Source organism: Primulina tabacum, chromosome 13, assembly GCF_025594145.1.
Source record: "Primulina tabacum isolate GXHZ01 chromosome 13, ASM2559414v2, whole genome shotgun sequence".
Taxonomy (NCBI): Eukaryota; Viridiplantae; Streptophyta; class Magnoliopsida; order Lamiales; family Gesneriaceae; genus Primulina; species Primulina tabacum.
Window position 1 is genome coordinate 35,461,063 of NC_134562.1, and position 18,802 is coordinate 35,479,864.

The window sequence follows — 18,802 nt, forward strand, 5'->3', positions numbered from 1 at the left end:
TAGATTATTTGTTACACACCAAAATTGGTATAAATATTTAAAAGAGTAGGTCTCTTCGATCTCACAAATTTTTATCTGTAAGACGGATCAATCATATCAATATTTATAATTAAAAATAATACTCTTAACATAAAAATTAATATTTTTTTATGAATGACTCAAATAAGAGATCTATCTCACAAAATACACAGATCATCTCTGACAATTTTTGTCTATTCAAAAATCATGGATGCATTAGGAATTGGATTTTCGCGGATACATCGTCTCTTCTCTCAGAGGTTTGACATCTTATCTCATGCATCAAGTAAACACAAAATAAATATAGATTATATCGGGGAACATTACATCACAAAGATGAGTAGCTAGAGTTCATAGACATATAGTCCTATCGTAATTAATTTGATTTGCCTGAGATTAATTAATTAAAACAAATTTATTTAGTCGAATCATTTCTGGATTTTTTTTATGTGAAGTCTTGTTCTTGACATACATGCCGTAGAGATGGGAGCAGAAACCCCAGACGCAGAGCACCGTGGAAACCGCTTTCATTCCGCCACGCCACCCACGATGTTCGCGCGCGGCGCCAAGCAGCGTCTTCATGCATATCCCTCCCATCAACGACGTCGTCTAGAACACCATTCCCGCTGTTCCCACAAAGCACAATTTCCATGCAATCAAGGTCGATGCCACAGTGACGCAGTATGCAGTGGAACGGTTATCGAACACCCTTGTACTCTCAACCTTCATCACCGAAAATCACCGTGTGACGCACCCACGCCTACGGTGGTTAACACCGTTGCCGCCATTTCCATCACTAGCTGCACCTCCAGCACCATATTGTAGCAGTCCACTTTCCTGTATATTAGTTCCATCACAGGGAGGTACAAAGAGAACAGCAACCCCGCACCTATAGTTGACAGGAATCCCACCAAGTATTCGGAACGAGTCAAACAAGGGGGTTTGTCGTGGCTGGAACCCAAGCCTACGATCACCGAACTATTTGTCAAGAGTAGGACGCAATTGAGGTTTGTGAAGGTCGCTTTTTGTTTCACTAAAATCTTAGAGAGGACAAGATTGAAAGCCAGTTGGGAAGACAGGACAAGAGAGGACGTGGAGACGGGTGGAGACCCAAACCTACGAAGTCCCTCAGAAGAACAAGACAAGATTTATGGCTAGTCGAGAAGTTTATTTTATTTTTCGTTTATTTAAGTTTTTATCGCAAGTTGTAAATATTTTTATAGATTTTTACTGTTTTCAGAGTTAAAACGATTATATTTTATGATATTTATAAAATAAACTAATTTCGATTTATACTATATTACGATATTTGTTATTTTTCATTGTATGATTGTAAAATAACGTCGGTGTCGATTAAGTTCGATCTCGAATGCGACAATACTAAAATCACAAATACAGATGTCCGACACTAAGTTGTAATTTTCTCTTTCTTTTTTATTCCTAGAAGCTAAAACTCATGGTTGTTTGTATTTATATATTAAGAAAACATTTATACAAATTCCGCTCACAATTCACAATTGCATGCGGTAACTGAATGGCCAGATCATTGACGATGGTCATGAATAGAGATTTTGTTTGTCTGAAAACATATAATAAAGATTTTGTTAAAAAAATTAGATAGATATTTTTTAAGATATAATATATGATAACTTAAATTGAGAGTAATACTTATATGATTTTAAGCGATCCAATTACGGCCGACAAAATCCCGACTCATCCTAAATCAATGGCATAAAAGGATCAGACATATAATCTCCGCCTGATGGGATTCCTATCCCCATCCAAATTTAAAATATATTAATAATTATTTTTAGTATATAATTATCACTGATTCAGTTTCGCGTAATTTAGTTCTTTTCATCGTAAGTCCCCATTTATTATACACTCACTATCAATTGAAATTCATATTTCTAGAGGATTTTCACTACAAAATTTTACACTCCTAAATTCGTTATTATAAGAGGGAGAACTTGATAATTTCTTGATTTGTAATAAGATTGAGCTCATTGACTTATTTGTAATATACAAGAAAACTTAACGAATTTTTGTTTAGCTGATTCATGACTTGGGTTAACCCAGACAATTGCTTAGATTTGTTTGGAATGTTAAGTTTTGTTTCAGCTAATTCATTACTTGTTGAATAACTGGTCACCTAAAACTTGTTATCAATTTTTATCTTGAAAGGTTGACTTGTCTTGCCCATATTTAAACTCTATTTGGAGAGCCTTCGCGGATTTAAAAAAATTATTTATTGAGATATCATCTCTCTACGTGATGAGATTTCGAACATTCAGGACCTAAAACTTGTCGGATATGAGGTCGAGAAAAATAAAGACTCGATTTTTATTGGAACAAAGAATGAGTGAGAGTTATGAAACGAATCGCTACCTGATCTCATCTTAGAACTCAAGCCTACTATTATGTGTTGTACAGTCTCATGGATCACCCACTAATTTAATGTTTTGTAAACTTCACTTTTCAGTTGTTCATTTTTTTTTTTTGCGTGATACAACGTATGTCTCACATCGACATGATTAAATCCTTGAGAGTTGTATACATAAACTTGTACAATCTCCTTTGAACTACCTTTTTGAGGTTATATTATGTATAAGTTCTGGTATGAACAAAAATACAATATTAGCTTAATTAGTTATTACATACCAAAAATAGATGACATTCATGCACCAAGCAATTACATGCAAAATAAATTTAAAAAGAAGCCATTAAAGTTGAGCAAGGAAGAGACGAAAATGAAAACTGAAACAAATAAAAATAGACTTGAATAGCTAAATATTAATGTATATGAAGAAATATATATAATATTGGAGAAAATTACACAACAAAGGATGAATAGTTTGATAATATAGGTAGTCAGTCCTAGTACGTATCATAACTAATTTGATTTGTATTAGATTAATTATTTATTTTAAGCTAATCTACTCCGTCAGATTATTACTGGATGGATAACTTGGTTTTTTTGTAGTTCTTGGCATACATGCCGTACAAATAGGAGAAGAAACCCCAGACGCAGAGCACCGTGGACACCGCCTTCATTCCGCCGAACTTATCCCCGTACACTATCACGCCACCCACAATGTTCGCGCCCAGCAGCGCCGTCATGCATATCCCTCCCGTCAACGATGTCGTCAAGAACACTATTCCCGCCGTTCCCACGAAGCACAATTGCCATGCAATCAAGGTCGACGCCAGAGTCGACCAGTATGCAGCGGAACCTTTATCGAACACCCTTGTGCTCTCAACCTTCATCACGGAAAACCCACCATTCGCCGCACCCATGCCTACAGTTGCTAACACCGTTGCCGCCATTTCCATCACCAGCTGCATCTCCAGCACCATACCGTAGCAGTCCACTTTCCTGTATATTAGCTCCATCACCGGAAGGTACAAAGCGAACAGCAATCCTGCACCTATAGTTGACAGGAATCCCACCAAGTATTCGGATCGAGTCAAACTAGGGGGTTTGTCGTGGCTGGAAGCCAAGCCTACGAGCACCGAACTAACAGTCAAGAGTAGGACGCAATTGAGGTTTGTGAAGGACGCCTTTTGTTTCACTAAAATCATAGAGAGCACGAGATTGAAAGCCAGTTGGGAAGACAGGACAAGAGAGGACGTGGAGACGGGTAGATACGAAGTCCCCCAAGAAAACAGAAGGTTGTTGAGACCCATAAAGACACCCACAATGATGGACAGAAGAAAAATCTTGAGAGTGAATCCAGAGAAAGGTCTCCTCTGATCAGAAGATTTGGACATATAGTAAGGGAGATATATTGGAAGCAGCAGGATAGGAAAACCGGCGGACTGAACCCATGTTGAGACCCATCTGCTAGAACCTTTGTGAATGAAGTAGAACTTGGTAATTAAGCTCGAAGAAACCGAACCCACAAACAGACAGGCGTAATTTATCAGTAGAAGAAGAGTGTGGTGGGCATTAGCAGCTCCTTCTTTTGCGTTTCCTTGTGCTTCAGGCACTGCTCCTTGGATCTTGATGAACACCCCATGATCTGCTTCAACCTCAAGTTTACTTGTTTCATTGTTAATTAAAGAAAGTTGTATTCCTTCTTTAGCCGGTGGTGGTGGTGGTGGTGGTGGTGATGTCTCCGGTGAAGTTTGGTCGGGCATGGTCAACTACTGAATCAAATAACGTCGTTATGCTTGTCCTCGAAAAATAATTAATAAAAAGAAAATAAATAGTTGGGTCAGGTCTATATCAATTCATGGGAACTTCATGAGCCAAACATGCATTGAGAAGTTACATATATGCACTAGAATTTTATAAGGATTACAGCCAAAGTTGGTTGCATGGAATTTAATGTAAAGTTGATTAAACAAAAATAAATAAAAAGAACAGATCTCATCGAGTCAAACAAGATGGAACTATTATAATATTGTTCAGACGAAAGAAAGAAACAGAAGCGGAAATTAATTAGTTCATTGAATTGAGTTCTGGGAAAACGCTACAAATCGAACCTCTGTTTATTTTCCGGTCGGCTCTTTCTGGAATTTTAGTGAAAAGGTACTCACTCTCATCCTTTTGACATCAACACTTGAAAATTGTAATTGCTTTATATAGTACATGATAAATAATTTTACTTGTTCAAGATATTTTTTAAAATAGGTAAATTTCATTCATTCCAAATTACACATGATAAATAATTTTACTTGTTCAAGATTGTTATAAGAGATATGAAAAGAGACATTTCATAAAAGAAAATAGAAAATGAGTCAATACTCTAGTATGATTTTTATTGAGCACAATCAACCTATTTATAGAGGAAGATTACAACATACAAATCTTCACATATATTATCTTGTCATATTTATCTTAATTACAAATATTTCAAATCTAACTAAATAAGATAAGAGTAGGTCTCTTGTGAGACGGTCTCACGAATCTTTATCTGTGAGACGGTCTCACGAATCTTTATCTGTGAGACGGGTCAACCCTACTGATATTCACAATAAAAAATAATACTCTTAGCATAAAAAGTAATACTTTTTCATGGATGGCCCAAATAAGGTATTTGTCTCACAAAATACGACCTGTGAGACCGTCTCACACAAGTTTTTACCATAAGATAATTATCTACAATAAAAATATACTCCTCTTAAATTATTATTTACACAAACAATGGATTCGTCAAATATCTATTTGTCATGATGGATGCTTAGAAACTTCATCAGGACTCAATGTTGCATTATTAAAACCTTGTGAGTAAAACTCATTGGATAAAATTCGAACGAAAGAAAAATAGTACATCAATAGATAATTTCTTTGAATGTCTTCCCGACAATAGATGCGCCTCATTAAAACCTTGTTAGGAAAAATCAGTGGGACGACCAAATCCTAGTGAAGAAAAAAGAGTACGACCTCTCTCACTAATTGTTAATTTATTTATTAAAACCCTTGTCATGAAAAACCACGTGAAAAAAAATAATACACCAAGAAAAAAGAGTATAATTGTGATTGCTCTCCCTGTTGCAAGCATCACTTAAAATCATCAACTCATCGTACTCCGAACTTGTACACCGATTTGCCAAAAGTTGATGCAGGTGATAATTTTGTAAGGTGATCGGTCATATTATCTGCAGTTGTTGATAATCTGCTTATGCAAATCAATAGTCCGTATGATATTGCAAAGAAAATTAGTCATGTGTCTTTCTGGTTGTCATTGTATTTTTTGGAGAAAATATATACATCACTAGTGTAATTTGTGAGATATGATGATGTATAAATTCCTATATATGATACTCCAAGGCCAAATATATTTTCTTCATCTTTTAAGTTGGCGAAAAAGGATACTTTGAATATCAAACGGTCAAACAACCACAAATTAATGTAAATTATAAAAGTATTTTCGTACATTTTCTTTGTACTACAACTTATGTAAATATATTATTCTATAAAATGTTCAATATATAATCGTAGACAGAATTTCTTCTTTTCCAAGTATTTTATCGCAATTTATATTTCAATTACTTGTCTATTTTTATAAATTCTTCAAGAGTACTAGCTGAATGCATCACATGTTACGTTCTATTGAAATAATAGTTTTGAATGTTGAATCTAAATCAATTTGACACCTCAAATCTTAAGAGGATTTTCTATACATATCACTATCAAATCAACTCATATATGACAACTGAAAATATTTACTCATAACCAACTTTGAGCTAAAGTGTGCCCATATTTCACATGTCATTTATCAATCATTTTTTTGATAATCACTACAAATTGTATTTCAAGATAACTATTACTTTTCATTATAGCAAAAACACATTAATAATTATATTATTTTAATCTCAAATAATATGTGAATTATCATCTTTTAATACACTTGTTATTCTTCATGAATAACACAATCCAAATTGGATTTATTAAAATATTTGGTCGATCACGCTTTTAATGACTTTTTTGTTTACTTGCAAGTAATATAAGACATGTCGTACATGACAGTTGCAATATAAGACACGTCCTACATGACATCAATTTCTTTCATAACGACTAGCCTCCATTATTCTTTTGACATTGAGATATTCAGTACTCATTTTCTTTAAAGGGGTTCTTCGTCGCTTCAGATGAGTTGTATACATTGTTCGACTAGAACATTAATGAAGCTAAATTGTATAATCTATCTTATACACAAGATCAAATAACATATTTTGATATTTAAACTTGGAACTCCGTGTTCACTTTATATTACATTGAGCTTTTTATCTCAAAAATATTTTTTTAGCTTTTATTTCCTCCCCTGAACTGTTGGAAATATCATTTTACAGGAATAATAAATGAGAAATTGTGTCATAAAAATCTCATTGCTCAAATATTTGATCATAAAATTCAAAGTATTTTCAACATATCTACAATCTCTTCAAGAGATTTACTCTAGTGCATTTGTCGCACATAACACATTATTGTTGGTATAACATATACAATATATATTTCAGATATTCCCAAAACATGATGCATTTATTATCAAAATCAATGGTTTCAATAGTTGATTGGAGTCAAAATAAATCTACTAAACCAACGTATTTATAATCATAAAATTGATATTCATATTCTCTCTTTTAATCAACCTTGTCTTGATATATAATCCTTAATACATTCATATCAACATACTATGAAAATGTAATTTGGGTAGACATCATCGGTCTCCAAACTTTATATCGGGTTTGATGTATTATCTCAATATTTTATGTCAATTTTATAATTCATAATATTACAACAAACAAATATTTACATGTATTATTTTCTCATATTTATTTTAGTTACAAATCTTTCAAATAGAACTAAATAAGATAATATTTTTTAAAAAAATATATTTGTAACAAAGATTATATTTTTTAAAATAGGAAAATTTCGTTAATTCCAAATTTCACTGTAGTCATGATCACCAATTAGAAAAAAGATACATATAGAGGTTAGCTACTGCATGTAGTCACTGTTGGTGAAAAAAGGGACAAAACTGAACGAACGAGCGGGCCGTTGAAGGTTGACAAGTTCTAAAAAGCGAGGAGCATGCAGCCATGCACCAGGACAAATGGCATCCGCCAAATATCCAGAACATTTTGGGGAATGCTTGCCCATTAATCAGACGTAAAATAATCACACAAAACTGGTGCAAGAGATGATAATAAATGCTGCAGATCTACGAACCTAGCTAGGCTAGAGTTACATCGATTCAGTGGAGCGTTACACGACGATTTTCACATAATAGTTGAAAGATTACTCGTTATCTTTCTTGAAAATCCCGTGAAATCAGAAGCATTATTTAAGGATATGAAAACCTTTTTTTCCCGTATATCTACAGGTGAAATCCCTTTAGGAAAAGAGCTGGAAACTTTTTCCTTTTTTAATTCTCCATTTTTATATATATTAATATGTTTTTCCAGTGTTGCAAATCTAAACATGTGACAAGTAATTTATTAAAATAAAATAAAATAAAAAAGAAAAGTATTGCACTCAGAGTCACTTTTTGTATGATAAATTACAAAAGTAAATTTTAATCCAATCAGATCTCTTTTATTTTTTTTAAATTCTCTATTATCCTTGGAAAAATATGTGATTTTCATCGTGTGTATCAATCTAAATGTACATTTTTTTAATAATTTTTTATCGTCAACGTCATCGTCATCGTCATCGTGTTGTGTCAGTCGAAATGTACATCTCTACGTGACTCTAAAAAAATTGAACTAATGGTATGGTAGATGGCAAAAGAATTAATTGATATTAGAGCAATTTAACTTGAGTTTAATGGATGCTATAGAAATTTATGTGGTCTTTGGACCCTTTTTAATTTGTTGCCTTTACTACCTCAATTCTGGTTTGAGTTCATTTACAAATCAAATAAAATCTTTCCATTTGAAATTTCGGGGTTTTCTAAAAGTTATTTTACTTTAAAATTTAGTAAAATCTTTCCGTGTGGAGAAAAGATTTTTCAAAATAATGTGAAGTGCTAAATATTTATGACAGCCATCACGTGGTGTTAGAATATTACCTATTGTCAAATAGGATTTCTTTTACAGACCTATATATGTCGTCAAAACAAGAAAAATGGAAGTTACTTGTTTGAACATAAAAAGATTTAGAGAATCTTCGAGATATTAAAAGTGGTATTTGAATAACATAGTACTCATGTTTATCTACATCATAAAAGTTTTAACGAGATCGTCGTCACATATCAATTTTGTGAGTTGAGTCTCTGATTTAAACCGATTAATAAAAAAAAATATTGTTTTATACGAAAATATACCTTTCAGTCTAAGTATTAATCTGATCTGCTCATTAGGATAAAGAATACTTTATACACATACTAGCTAGACTTAGGCAAATGCATACATAATTTTCGTACAGTGAAATGAACACAATATTAGAGGGATTTGTTCATAGACTTTTTTTTAGAAAAAATAATAGAACACGATGAATATATTCAAACTGAGTCAGATATAATTACATAAAAAAATTAAAGAAGTCGTGGGGACACCCGTTTTTTAGACCAGACAAGAAGAGCTTCCTAGTTATTACATGAGTAGTGTGATTCGTTGATCGTTTAACAAAAATAAAAGACATAGATTGAATTTCCAAATTAGCTAAGATATTGCAATATTAAACAATTAAGTTTATTGTAGAAGAATCGTGTGATGCAGAATTTATGGAGTCGATAATCACCAATACACTTGATTCAATGATTATGTTTGTGAACTGTAATTTTTTTTATTCAAAAACGAAAACTTTCTGAATCTATAAAACTTCTACAACCAAAATGTATAGTTCAGATTTTGGTGAGTGTATTAATTTTTTTATGTATATTTGCTATAATTTAAAACATTTTTAACACTTGACGAGTCCAACCTGGATTAGACTCTCTGGATTTTGAAATGGATCTAAAAATAAGGAGGATGAAGAGAATCAACCGATCAAACAACATTGTAAATCGAAAAATCTCCCTCTTTACTACATTCTATCTAAAAACCAATCTCACTCCAAGGGTATCCCCAAATTCTTCTTCTCTGTCGTCGATGGGTTACTTTTCGCCTCCATGGCTTCTATTTTCATCATCTCGAATCGTCTTTCGCAACTCTTCATCATAGTGTAGTTAGCTCGCATTTCGGGCAAATAATTGATGACATGGCCATGTTTATCGACAAGGATATCAGACAGTCGTGCATGGTCATGTTAATCGACAAGGATATCAGACAGTCGCGCGATAGTTGGAAAGTCTCAAGCCAAGCTAGCATGAAAATACTCAAGGCGTTGTCCTTAAACACGATTAGAAAAATATATATAAAAAAAACATTTGTCCTGTTTCACATCGGTGAACTGTAACTAATACCCCCTTCCACTCGAAAAAACTGGAACGAATCACCATTCCACACTACGTAAACCTAGACTTATCATACATAAAGAAATCAATTCCTGGGCCAGAATGATGAATCATGCTACAGAAGTTGCTAATCATTCAAACATGCAAACCATCTCCATTGCGGAAAATTTCACCCAAAGAGCCGTTAACTAAATTAGCTGAGCTCTCATATGCATAAGTCTTTGCTGTTGAGGAACCATTGCTCATCCTACATGAGCACTTTGCCACACTTTTCTTCAAAAGAATGTCCAGCTGCCCACAGGTTGCTGCTACCAATCCTGTCATGAAGAGTAAAAAGGTATAACTGTATTTTCTACCACAGGGATCAATTTTCGCTTTTATGTAGAATGCCCGATGATGACCTTTCTTTTCAAATCCATTTATCAGGATCTTCACATACAATATGAATACAAGTCAATATGTTGGAATTGAGAGCAGCATTCAACGGTTGAAAATACCTAAGAAAAGGGCAGAAGGCTTCCCTGGTCTCGATTTGAATTCAGGGTGAAACTGAACACCGACAAAGTAAGGATGATTAGGCAGCTCGACAATCTGCAATGGAGGTTGATGATAAAACTTGCAGACCAAAACAATAGAGGGTAATGCTGCAATCAGAAATCAGTAGCCATAAGAATATGATAACAAGAAATACCTCCATACGACAACCACTTTCATCTTTGCCAGTAAAATTGAGACCAGCATCTTCAAGTTGTAAGACCATATCTGGATTTACCTATAGACAAAATCAAGCCAAAATTTTCAGCGCGATACCCTACTTTACTATCACAGATGGAATGCATATCAAGAATGTAATCTATTTAAAGTTGAAGTAGCAGTGTAGCTTCAGAAACAAATCGTTCACGCACCTCATATCTGTGTCTATGCCTCTCATCAATAAAGCTTAGATTTCCATATCTAAAATCAACAATTTTTACATTTAATCAGATAATGGAAAAATGCCAAGAATCAAGAGGTACTATTTTCAGTGTTTCTCCTCAAATGACTATAGAGCTTATTCGTAGAGATGTTAAAGTTCAGAAAAGGTCGTGATATCCACAATGTATTTACTAGTGCCCAGAGGTCCGCCAGGGAAAAGCAGAAATCTGATTTTCAGATGATTTCTGGAAGGGCAAATATTGACGAAGTATAATAAAAAATTATCACCGGTATCGAATGTAAGAGTGTTGGTGAATATTAGTCTCATAGATGATGATGAAAATCACAAGACATCTACAAGTATCCGCCAACTTGGTCTAAGAAAGCTGGAAATCTCATTTCACAAATCACATCATCTCTGAAAGTAAAAGGATAAAGTAAAACAAAAGATGTTCCAATAACATCAAGAGTAAAAGTATTTCAGAATAGTTTAAAAATAAGATGGTTGGATTGATCAGAAAAAAATATCATCAAAAAATGAAAAGCTAGATCCAACCTCTCTAACCTCAACGCTCTACGCGAAAGAGAGCTTTCATGCATTTTAAGTATATTTTATAGAGCTGTTGCGTCAAGGTTTAAAACTTTGCACAATTTCAAACCAATGGATAAATGCTGCAAGAATTGGTTAATGTACTTTGGACTTGCATGTTCCCATTCACTGGTTTACGAAGAACGTCTCTAAAATAAATCAATTTAAACGGACTTTCCCATACTTACAGTGATATGTTAACCCCAGAGTTAACGGTTAAAAGTTATTGTTCACAGCCTTAAACAGCTCGAAGTACTGCTGAAAGCAAAATCTTACGGCAGGTGGAAGAACCAAATGTAAGCAAAATCATTTTGTATTCATAGATTTTAATTGATTGGAAGCAATTTATCCATTCCACATCCAGACCTAGACAATGGATTCTTTCTAATTACCCCAATACCTTCTCAGCTATCTATATAAATGGCCTATGACATTCCATGCCACATCTTGAGATCTCATTGTTCAAACCAATAAAACTCTATGATGCCATCTGAGAATGCATGAAGAGTTATTTCTCTCATTTTGTAAAAGAAGGAAAGAAACTCACAGTTTTGCTGATTTACTTGAGGAACCTTGAAAAAACGTCCTCCTTGATCCAAGCCGCATTGTACCTCCCATATGGGTTTTCGAACCCTGCAGACAATACAATGAAAATTAACAGATTAATAAGATCTTATTATATAAAAAAACTTTGGCTAAGCAATATTAAAAGATAATCATAGGATAAATTGGGACCTCAGGCATAAAAATAATACAAGGGTTCTGAGTGTTGGGATCAAATTCGGTACTGTTTGCATCGTGTAGTCCAAGGACTGATCGTGCAAACTCAATCACTGCAATTTGCATTCCTAGGCATATCCCAAGATAAGGGACCCTATTTTCACGAGCATACTTTGCAGCAAGAATTTTTCCCTCTACTCCTCTGTCACCAAACCCTCCAGGAACTAGTATGGCATCAGCCCCCTAGAAGGCAAGAATTTTTCAAATCACCAAAGAGGATCAACAAAATTATTTTTACAATGAAACTCACTCCCAGTAATAAAATAATTTCCAGGCTATTAAAGTGGCTAGGGCAGACCTTCAACAAATTCCAAGCAATTTGATAACCATCAGGATTCTGCAAGTAGATATACAGCCGAAACTGTAAGATGATACCATGTAAAGCAATATAAAACAAGCAATACGGATAAAAATATATATGCCAAGAGATTAACCTCTTCCGCAGTTGCATTTTCAAGATCACTAGCAGGTACCCAATCTACACACAATTTCCTGTGGCAGGCAACAGAAGCATGCAAAAGAGCCTGCAAACAGTAATCAAACATTGTCGGTCTACGCATATATACAGATTCAGGGAAGTTTTTAATACCCTAATCAGAGTCAAGAATTCACGAATTCTAGTCCTCCGATGCATAATTCCCTCATATTTAATAAAATGGAATTGAGTAATACATTTTCAGGGTATTATTGCTCAATACCCTACCAACATGCAAATGTACAGTTTTGAACTTATGTGCCTTCATCTCTTGCTTAAATGTGAGGGAAGTGCTAACGTATAATTTGTAGATCCACCTCTCACGGGCTTGGATTTCATGAAAAATAGTTTCTAGCAAGTAGGTGATGGGCCATCTAATTTCAGCCGTTGTGATCCATACAAAAAAATTATCCAGTAGCCAATCGGCATTGAAGACATTAATCTGATAATGGCATTAAAGATTCTTAGCTTCAAAGTAAACTATCCTGAATCCTTGTCTTTCACAAAATCTCACAAAGATCTCGAGTTTTTGTGAAGATACCCTACATATCAACTAACAGAAAGTGTCTTGAAAACACCACCGAGGCGGCAGCATAAACAAAATGGAGTGCAATTGGATACTAAAGGAGCATATCAAATGAGTTGTTCTTTTGTCATTGGTTCAACAAAATAAAAAAAAAAAATATGTGGTCACTTGGACAGGTCGATTGCTAAATTGCAAACAATTGAAGAAACTCACTCCTCGGATTATCCACAAATTTTAAGTTAAATTTGAACGATAGACATCATAGATGCCTAAGCTGTCCCAAGGCCTCGTCACATTATCTTTCAAGATATAGGGAATAAAAACATATTACATATATAATTTGACAACACTTGGCAAGGCCATGAGCACCCTAGTTTTGTTAGGTGACAATATTTTGGGATAATATACATATGAAAGTCTCATTCTCCCAAGCTTCTCTCGCTCCAGTACCATTTGTACACCATAACATATAATTAAACCTGCACAGAAATTGTTCACTAGAAAATGCACAAGTTCACCTGCAGCACAGAGAGATAAGAATCAGCAAGTCCAGTGTATTTTCCGACCATCGCAATTCTAACCTGTATAAATGGCATGACGGTCAAAAATCTTAAGACAAATAAAGTTTATTTCATCCCATACTTGAACAATGACAAAACCTACAGGCTCACGCAACATATCACATAGGCTAGCCCTGGATGTCCATTCCTCCAAAGCAGGTTCTCTAGCACCACTACACTTCATAAAAAATAAAATTATTCAAAAAATGACTCAAAAATTTGTGCTCAACAATGGAATCCTAGCTATTCTTATTCTAAAGGAATACAGCAGAAAGTTGAAGGTTGCATGACAAACCCATTGAGGTTCAAGACCTTCAAAATTGCCTCGTGAGCTTTCTGGTCCTAAACGAAAGATGACATTTGTTATAGTCGTTGAATTACTATAATAAAAATTTGATTCGATTGAAGGTGCAGAAATACTCACTCGCAAAAGCAAAGGTATATGCCAAATATTAGAAACATCATATAGCGTGATAATGTTGTCAATCTGGAAGAACAATATACTAATAAGCTTATCGTGTAGCATATTAGCAAGATGATGCTGCAAAATTATAATAAATGCAATACCGCAACGTGGCAAAAACGGGAAATTTTTTCCTTGACATTTCCATCAAGTTCCTGTAGAGCAAAATAATCTTAAGCGGGTTATTTAATAAATATGACATTAAATCTATGACTACATAATGAAACAATGTGCTGAAGTTTGGGTGCCAGCGGATAGCTTGAAAATTGACCTTGGTCAAACATTATTTTTAGTTGTGACCTTGGAAATTTTTTCATAATGATATAGACCAAACAAAGGTATTTTTCAAATTTTCTTCATAAATAAGTTGCAATATTGAAGAACAAAGCACTCCTTTACACAAAAACATGATGCACTTCAGTTACCAAGCATATCTAACATCAAACATCCAAAGCTTGGTTGGGCTAAACTTGGCACCCCCATACCCACCACCACCGCACGCACACACGCGCGCACACACAGCGCACACACAGAGAGACACAGAGAGAAGAGAGAGAGAGAGAGACCAATGTGCTGCGGCATGCCAGAATATTTGGAGTCAGACCCAAGCTTCTTAATCCCCTGACACTATGTTGGGTTGGCTTGGTTTTCTACACAGGTAAAAACCATTTTCATGCTTAAATCATGAGAAGAAATTACCAACATGAAAAATAATGATATTATGAAAACCTCACCTGCTCGCCAACGACGGTTAGAACAGGCACTAAGCTAACATGAATCAAGCAAAAATTTCCATCACCTGAGAAAATGAAGAGTCTAAAAGAGTTGCACAAATTAACCTTTTAAGGAAGAACGATATCACTAAAAACATTCGGTGCTGTGCGTTCTTAAGAGCGAGATGAAATACTTAATCTTACCTACACGATATGAAAATTGTCCAAGAGCCTCCATGTAAGGCATTGATTCAATATCACCTGCATCAGGTAAAAAATTTCAGCTCAAATGATAATAATAATAACAAAATGATAATTAAAATATCAGCAATAACTGATCTCATTGCATACAAGATGTCGCGTTTACCAATAGTTCCACCCAACTCTATGACACAGACATCTGCCGGACCTTCATTTCCATCTACTGATATTGCTGCCACACGTTCAATCCATTCTTGAATTGCATCAGTTATATGAGGTACAACCTTCAAGGGAAACAGGTAAGTCGAACCACAAGCTACCAAGAGTGGAGAGCATCATAAAAACCAAATGTGTCAAAACGGACATACCTGAACTGTTTGTCCCAGATAATCTCCCCTTCTTTCCTTCTCAATAACAGCCTAAATAAAGAAATGGAACTTTTATAAAGTCAAAATTTATAGTTCAGGGTGGCCGATGGATATCTGAAGAGCATGACAATATAAATGTATCGAAAATATAAACAGTCTGGATACTTGCCTGGTATATTTTTCCAGTTGTTATATTATTATCTCGCGTCAATTTTATATCCAAAAACCGCTCATAGTTTCCAAGGTCCAAGTCCACCTTAAAAAAATTAAGCCACGGTTTCCTTGTCAAGTAATGGTGAGTTGGTGAGTTGGTGACTGGTAGATTAAATAAATCTCAGATAAACGATGCATGCCGTAGAGAATAAACAGCACACCAATACATTTTTAAGACAGGAAGTATTGAGTGCCTCCAGATTGTTCCAACAAAAAGCGCGAGATGAATTACAGGTTTCAATAACTGTTGAAATACACCCAAACCCCCACCCAGAAACATCTCATGGAAGATTTTGTCATCAAATCTAGGCTTTTCCAGAAATTTATGAGTACATAACATACTCCCAACCCCATCAGAAAATCCAAGCCTAAATGCGGCCAACATTATTATTGACATAAAATTCTCAATAAAATAAATAGAAATGATTTTGTATATAAAGGATGTTTTACCTCTCCACCATCATCAAGGACAAATACCTCCCCGTGCTCGAACGGAGACATGGTTCCAGCATCAGTATTCAGGTAAGGATCTGAATACATAAATCCAGATAGAAGGGGAAAACGCATATTAGTTCGTGTTCCGAAAGAAATACGGAATAAGTTACAGCAACTTCTCTCGCCTTATACTCCACACCGCAGAGAAAACTCGGACAAATACATAGAGAGAAGACAGGATGAAGGTATATTGGGAAAAAGGGGAATAACCAACATTGGAGAGAGAAAAGAAAGGAGAAGCCTTCGCCAAAGTCCCCAGTGGAAAAAAGATTGAATCCTTTTCTCCAAAGAATGGCGCTAAAACCATACATTACATCCACACTCACGCTTAGCATTACATAGACAAACAAGAAAGGGATGGAACGGGAACAGAAACAAGAACGGAAAATAAAATAAAACCCATAAAAATAAAAAACCAACCAATTTTGATGGAAGTAACCCGGAGTCCACAGGCCCTGAGGATGAGACCTATACTGCTGGCGGTGACCCCTTTGCCAAGACCGCTCACAACTCCTCCCGTCACCAAAACGTACTTCATTTTTATCTACTCTTCGAGCTTCCCGTTCGGAAGGAAGAAACAGTTCTCTACTTGGACCTTATCGAAAATAGTAGTGAAACTCGAGAGAGAAATTTGGAGGGAAGGGATTCAATGAGATTGGATGTGAGGAGGCAATGGCGGCTTTTTATGCTTGGGGGTTGAAGGCAGGTTAAATATCGGGGCACACACAAACTTCCACAGTTGATCGACACCTTTGTTCAACATGCACATTATTCTCCCTTTTTTTTTAAATTATAATGCACAAGTGAATAAATACAAACAATCCTTAATTTTTTTTCATTTAATTTAGTTTTAAAAATAAAAGATGAGTATTTTTATGACTATCGAGCTTGCATATGTCATCTTTCGATGTCGGACTAATCCAATAGTCGCAAACGAAGTTAGTCAGATAAATCACATTTGTCAAATTTTATATGACAAGCTCGCAACCATAAAATATTGATGAAGAGAAATGAATTTCCAACTATTTGTTAAAACTTATTTATTCAAAAAACTCGAAACCAAAAAAAAAAAGACGGATATGATTTGAATTACACAATCAAAATGCAAATCGAATGCATTATATTTCAAGAAAAGGCACCTAATAGTGTGCCCCATACATGTTTTCCATTACTTATCAATCAAGGCAGGATTGGATAACATGATGATAACATGGTTCGTTGTTTCTCTTTTTGTTTTATACCAACGGTCTCGGGGTCCCATGTGCTTCCGGTTTACTCGAATCCTACGTGTCTCGTTTTCCAAGATTCCAAATCTTGGGGGCAACTTTGTCATACCCATTACCCACCCTCTCTAAACTTTTCTCCCAATGTTTACATTTTCCCACTTTAGATTACTTTATTTTGTTATGTTGTGCATATTTTTTCTAGTTTTTAATTATTTTTTTTCCCGAAATCAGCTCCCACTTTAAATTATTGTTAAAATACAGAGGTTTAAAATATTATTAATTTTAAATAGAAATTTTTTAATTATTTTTTTTACGAGATACGCTGATGCAATTAGTCTTAAATAGATGATATTGGTGGTTGGGAAATGATTTTTTCTTCTCTATGTATTAATGTGAGTCCAAATACATCTAGACTGTAGGATCGAGAGCTTGCCGTTTTACCAAAAGCTATAGCTGGTGGTAATGGTGCAACTAAAATCTTTTAAACCGAACAGCAGCTCAAGCACAACGGTTCGACCGCTCTACCAAGCAAGGACAATTATTGCACCAAACAATCTCTCTCTCAATAATTGCACTCCTTGCAATCAATGAGAATCAAACCCGTGACCTTGGCTCTGATACCAATTATTGGACCGAGTGCTCTTCGCTTTACTATAGCTGGTGGTAATAGTGCAACTCAAATCTTTTAAACCGAACAGCAGCTCAAGCACCACGGTTCGACCGCTCTACCAAGCAAAAATAATTATTGCACCTAACACAGACCAAATTTTTTTTGTAAATTTTTCACTACCCAGAAAAAATGTTTCGAGTATCCCACGAATTAAATCAATAAAGTTGGCGAAAAATTGACAAAAGGAAAATGAATAATAAATTGGATGAGAGGGATACTAAGAGTCGGGGAATTTGACTGAATTTTCTAAGATTGACGTGGTGCTGAGTAGCTACATATTACAATATTTCCGCTGCGTGGATGTAATCGTAGCCGTCAATTCTGACGTTATATACATAGGTTAATTTCCTTGGCTGGATTCTTGCCTTGTTCGGAGTACATTTGTTAATCACGACATTTTAGTTTCTTTGGATTGGATAATATGTCTTACACCTTGTACCGAGGCCAACCGCAGTACGGAGACCCCTAGTGGAAATATAATTGAGATTTCTAATCAAAATAACAATGTGTATTGACACCCTCGGGATAACCCGGGTTATGTCCGAGTCATGGACGATTCTTGTGCCCGGGGCATGGACGACCCAGGATGGCCAGAATCAGGACAAGTCGACAGGAAGGGTTCATCAGGAGCCGGGCGGGTGAATACCCGGGACGTCTCCTCCGCGGGCCACTGGACGCCCGGGCTCTCGTTCAAACTCCCGGGAACTTTCTACCCAGGCCACCTTGATATGAGCACCGCACTCGA

At 35.2% G+C, this 18,802-nt stretch overlaps 2 protein-coding genes and 1 pseudogene across 2 annotated transcripts; all 3 read right to left on the reverse strand.

The window, feature by feature from the left end:
- Positions 1-344: 344 nt before the first annotated feature.
- On the reverse strand, positions 345-1,578 carry LOC142522076 (putative purine permease 4; annotated as a pseudogene).
- A 1,235-nt stretch (positions 1,579-2,813) lies between these two features.
- Positions 2,814-4,305, reverse strand: LOC142522934 (putative purine permease 4). The gene has a single exon (XM_075626529.1). The coding sequence runs from the start codon at positions 4,156-4,158 to the stop codon at positions 2,971-2,973; it is 1,188 nt and encodes a 395-aa protein (XP_075482644.1). The 5' UTR covers positions 4,159-4,305; the 3' UTR covers positions 2,814-2,970.
- Positions 4,306-9,747: 5,442 nt separating this feature from the next.
- On the reverse strand, positions 9,748-16,913 carry LOC142522525 (uncharacterized). The gene is made up of 21 exons (XM_075625966.1): positions 16,582-16,913; positions 16,117-16,196; positions 15,623-15,709; positions 15,454-15,504; positions 15,252-15,369; positions 15,089-15,145; positions 14,906-14,970; positions 14,738-14,821; positions 14,276-14,326; positions 14,133-14,195; positions 14,004-14,050; positions 13,812-13,881; positions 13,667-13,729; positions 12,582-12,671; positions 12,446-12,484; positions 12,103-12,330; positions 11,915-12,000; positions 10,769-10,817; positions 10,555-10,635; positions 10,361-10,454; positions 9,748-10,180 (listed from the first exon to the last, which is right to left on the reverse strand). The coding sequence occupies exons 1-21, from the start codon at positions 16,697-16,699 to the stop codon at positions 9,999-10,001; spliced, it is 1,803 nt and encodes a 600-aa protein (XP_075482081.1). The 5' UTR covers positions 16,700-16,913; the 3' UTR covers positions 9,748-9,998.
- Between the last annotated feature and the right edge of the window lie 1,889 nt (positions 16,914-18,802).

What these genes read in the sequence shown, in the direction of transcription:
- LOC142522525 (XM_075625966.1), bottom strand. Translation starts at nt 16,699, where the DNA reads ATGAAGTACGTTTTGGTGACGGGAGGAGTTGTGAGCGGTCTTGGCAAA. An exon ending in CAACTGGAAAAATATACCAG is followed by an intron (nt 15,505 to 15,622) that starts GCAAGTATCCAG and finishes TTCTTTATTTAG; the next exon opens with GCTGTTATTGAGAAGGAAAG. An exon ending in TCAAGTAAATCAGCAAAACT is followed by an intron (nt 10,818 to 11,914) that starts GTGAGTTTCTTT and finishes TGTTGATTTTAG; the next exon opens with ATATGGAAATCTAAGCTTTA.
- LOC142522934 (XM_075626529.1), bottom strand. Translation starts at nt 4,158, where the DNA reads ATGCCCGACCAAACTTCACCGGAGACATCACCACCACCACCACCACCA.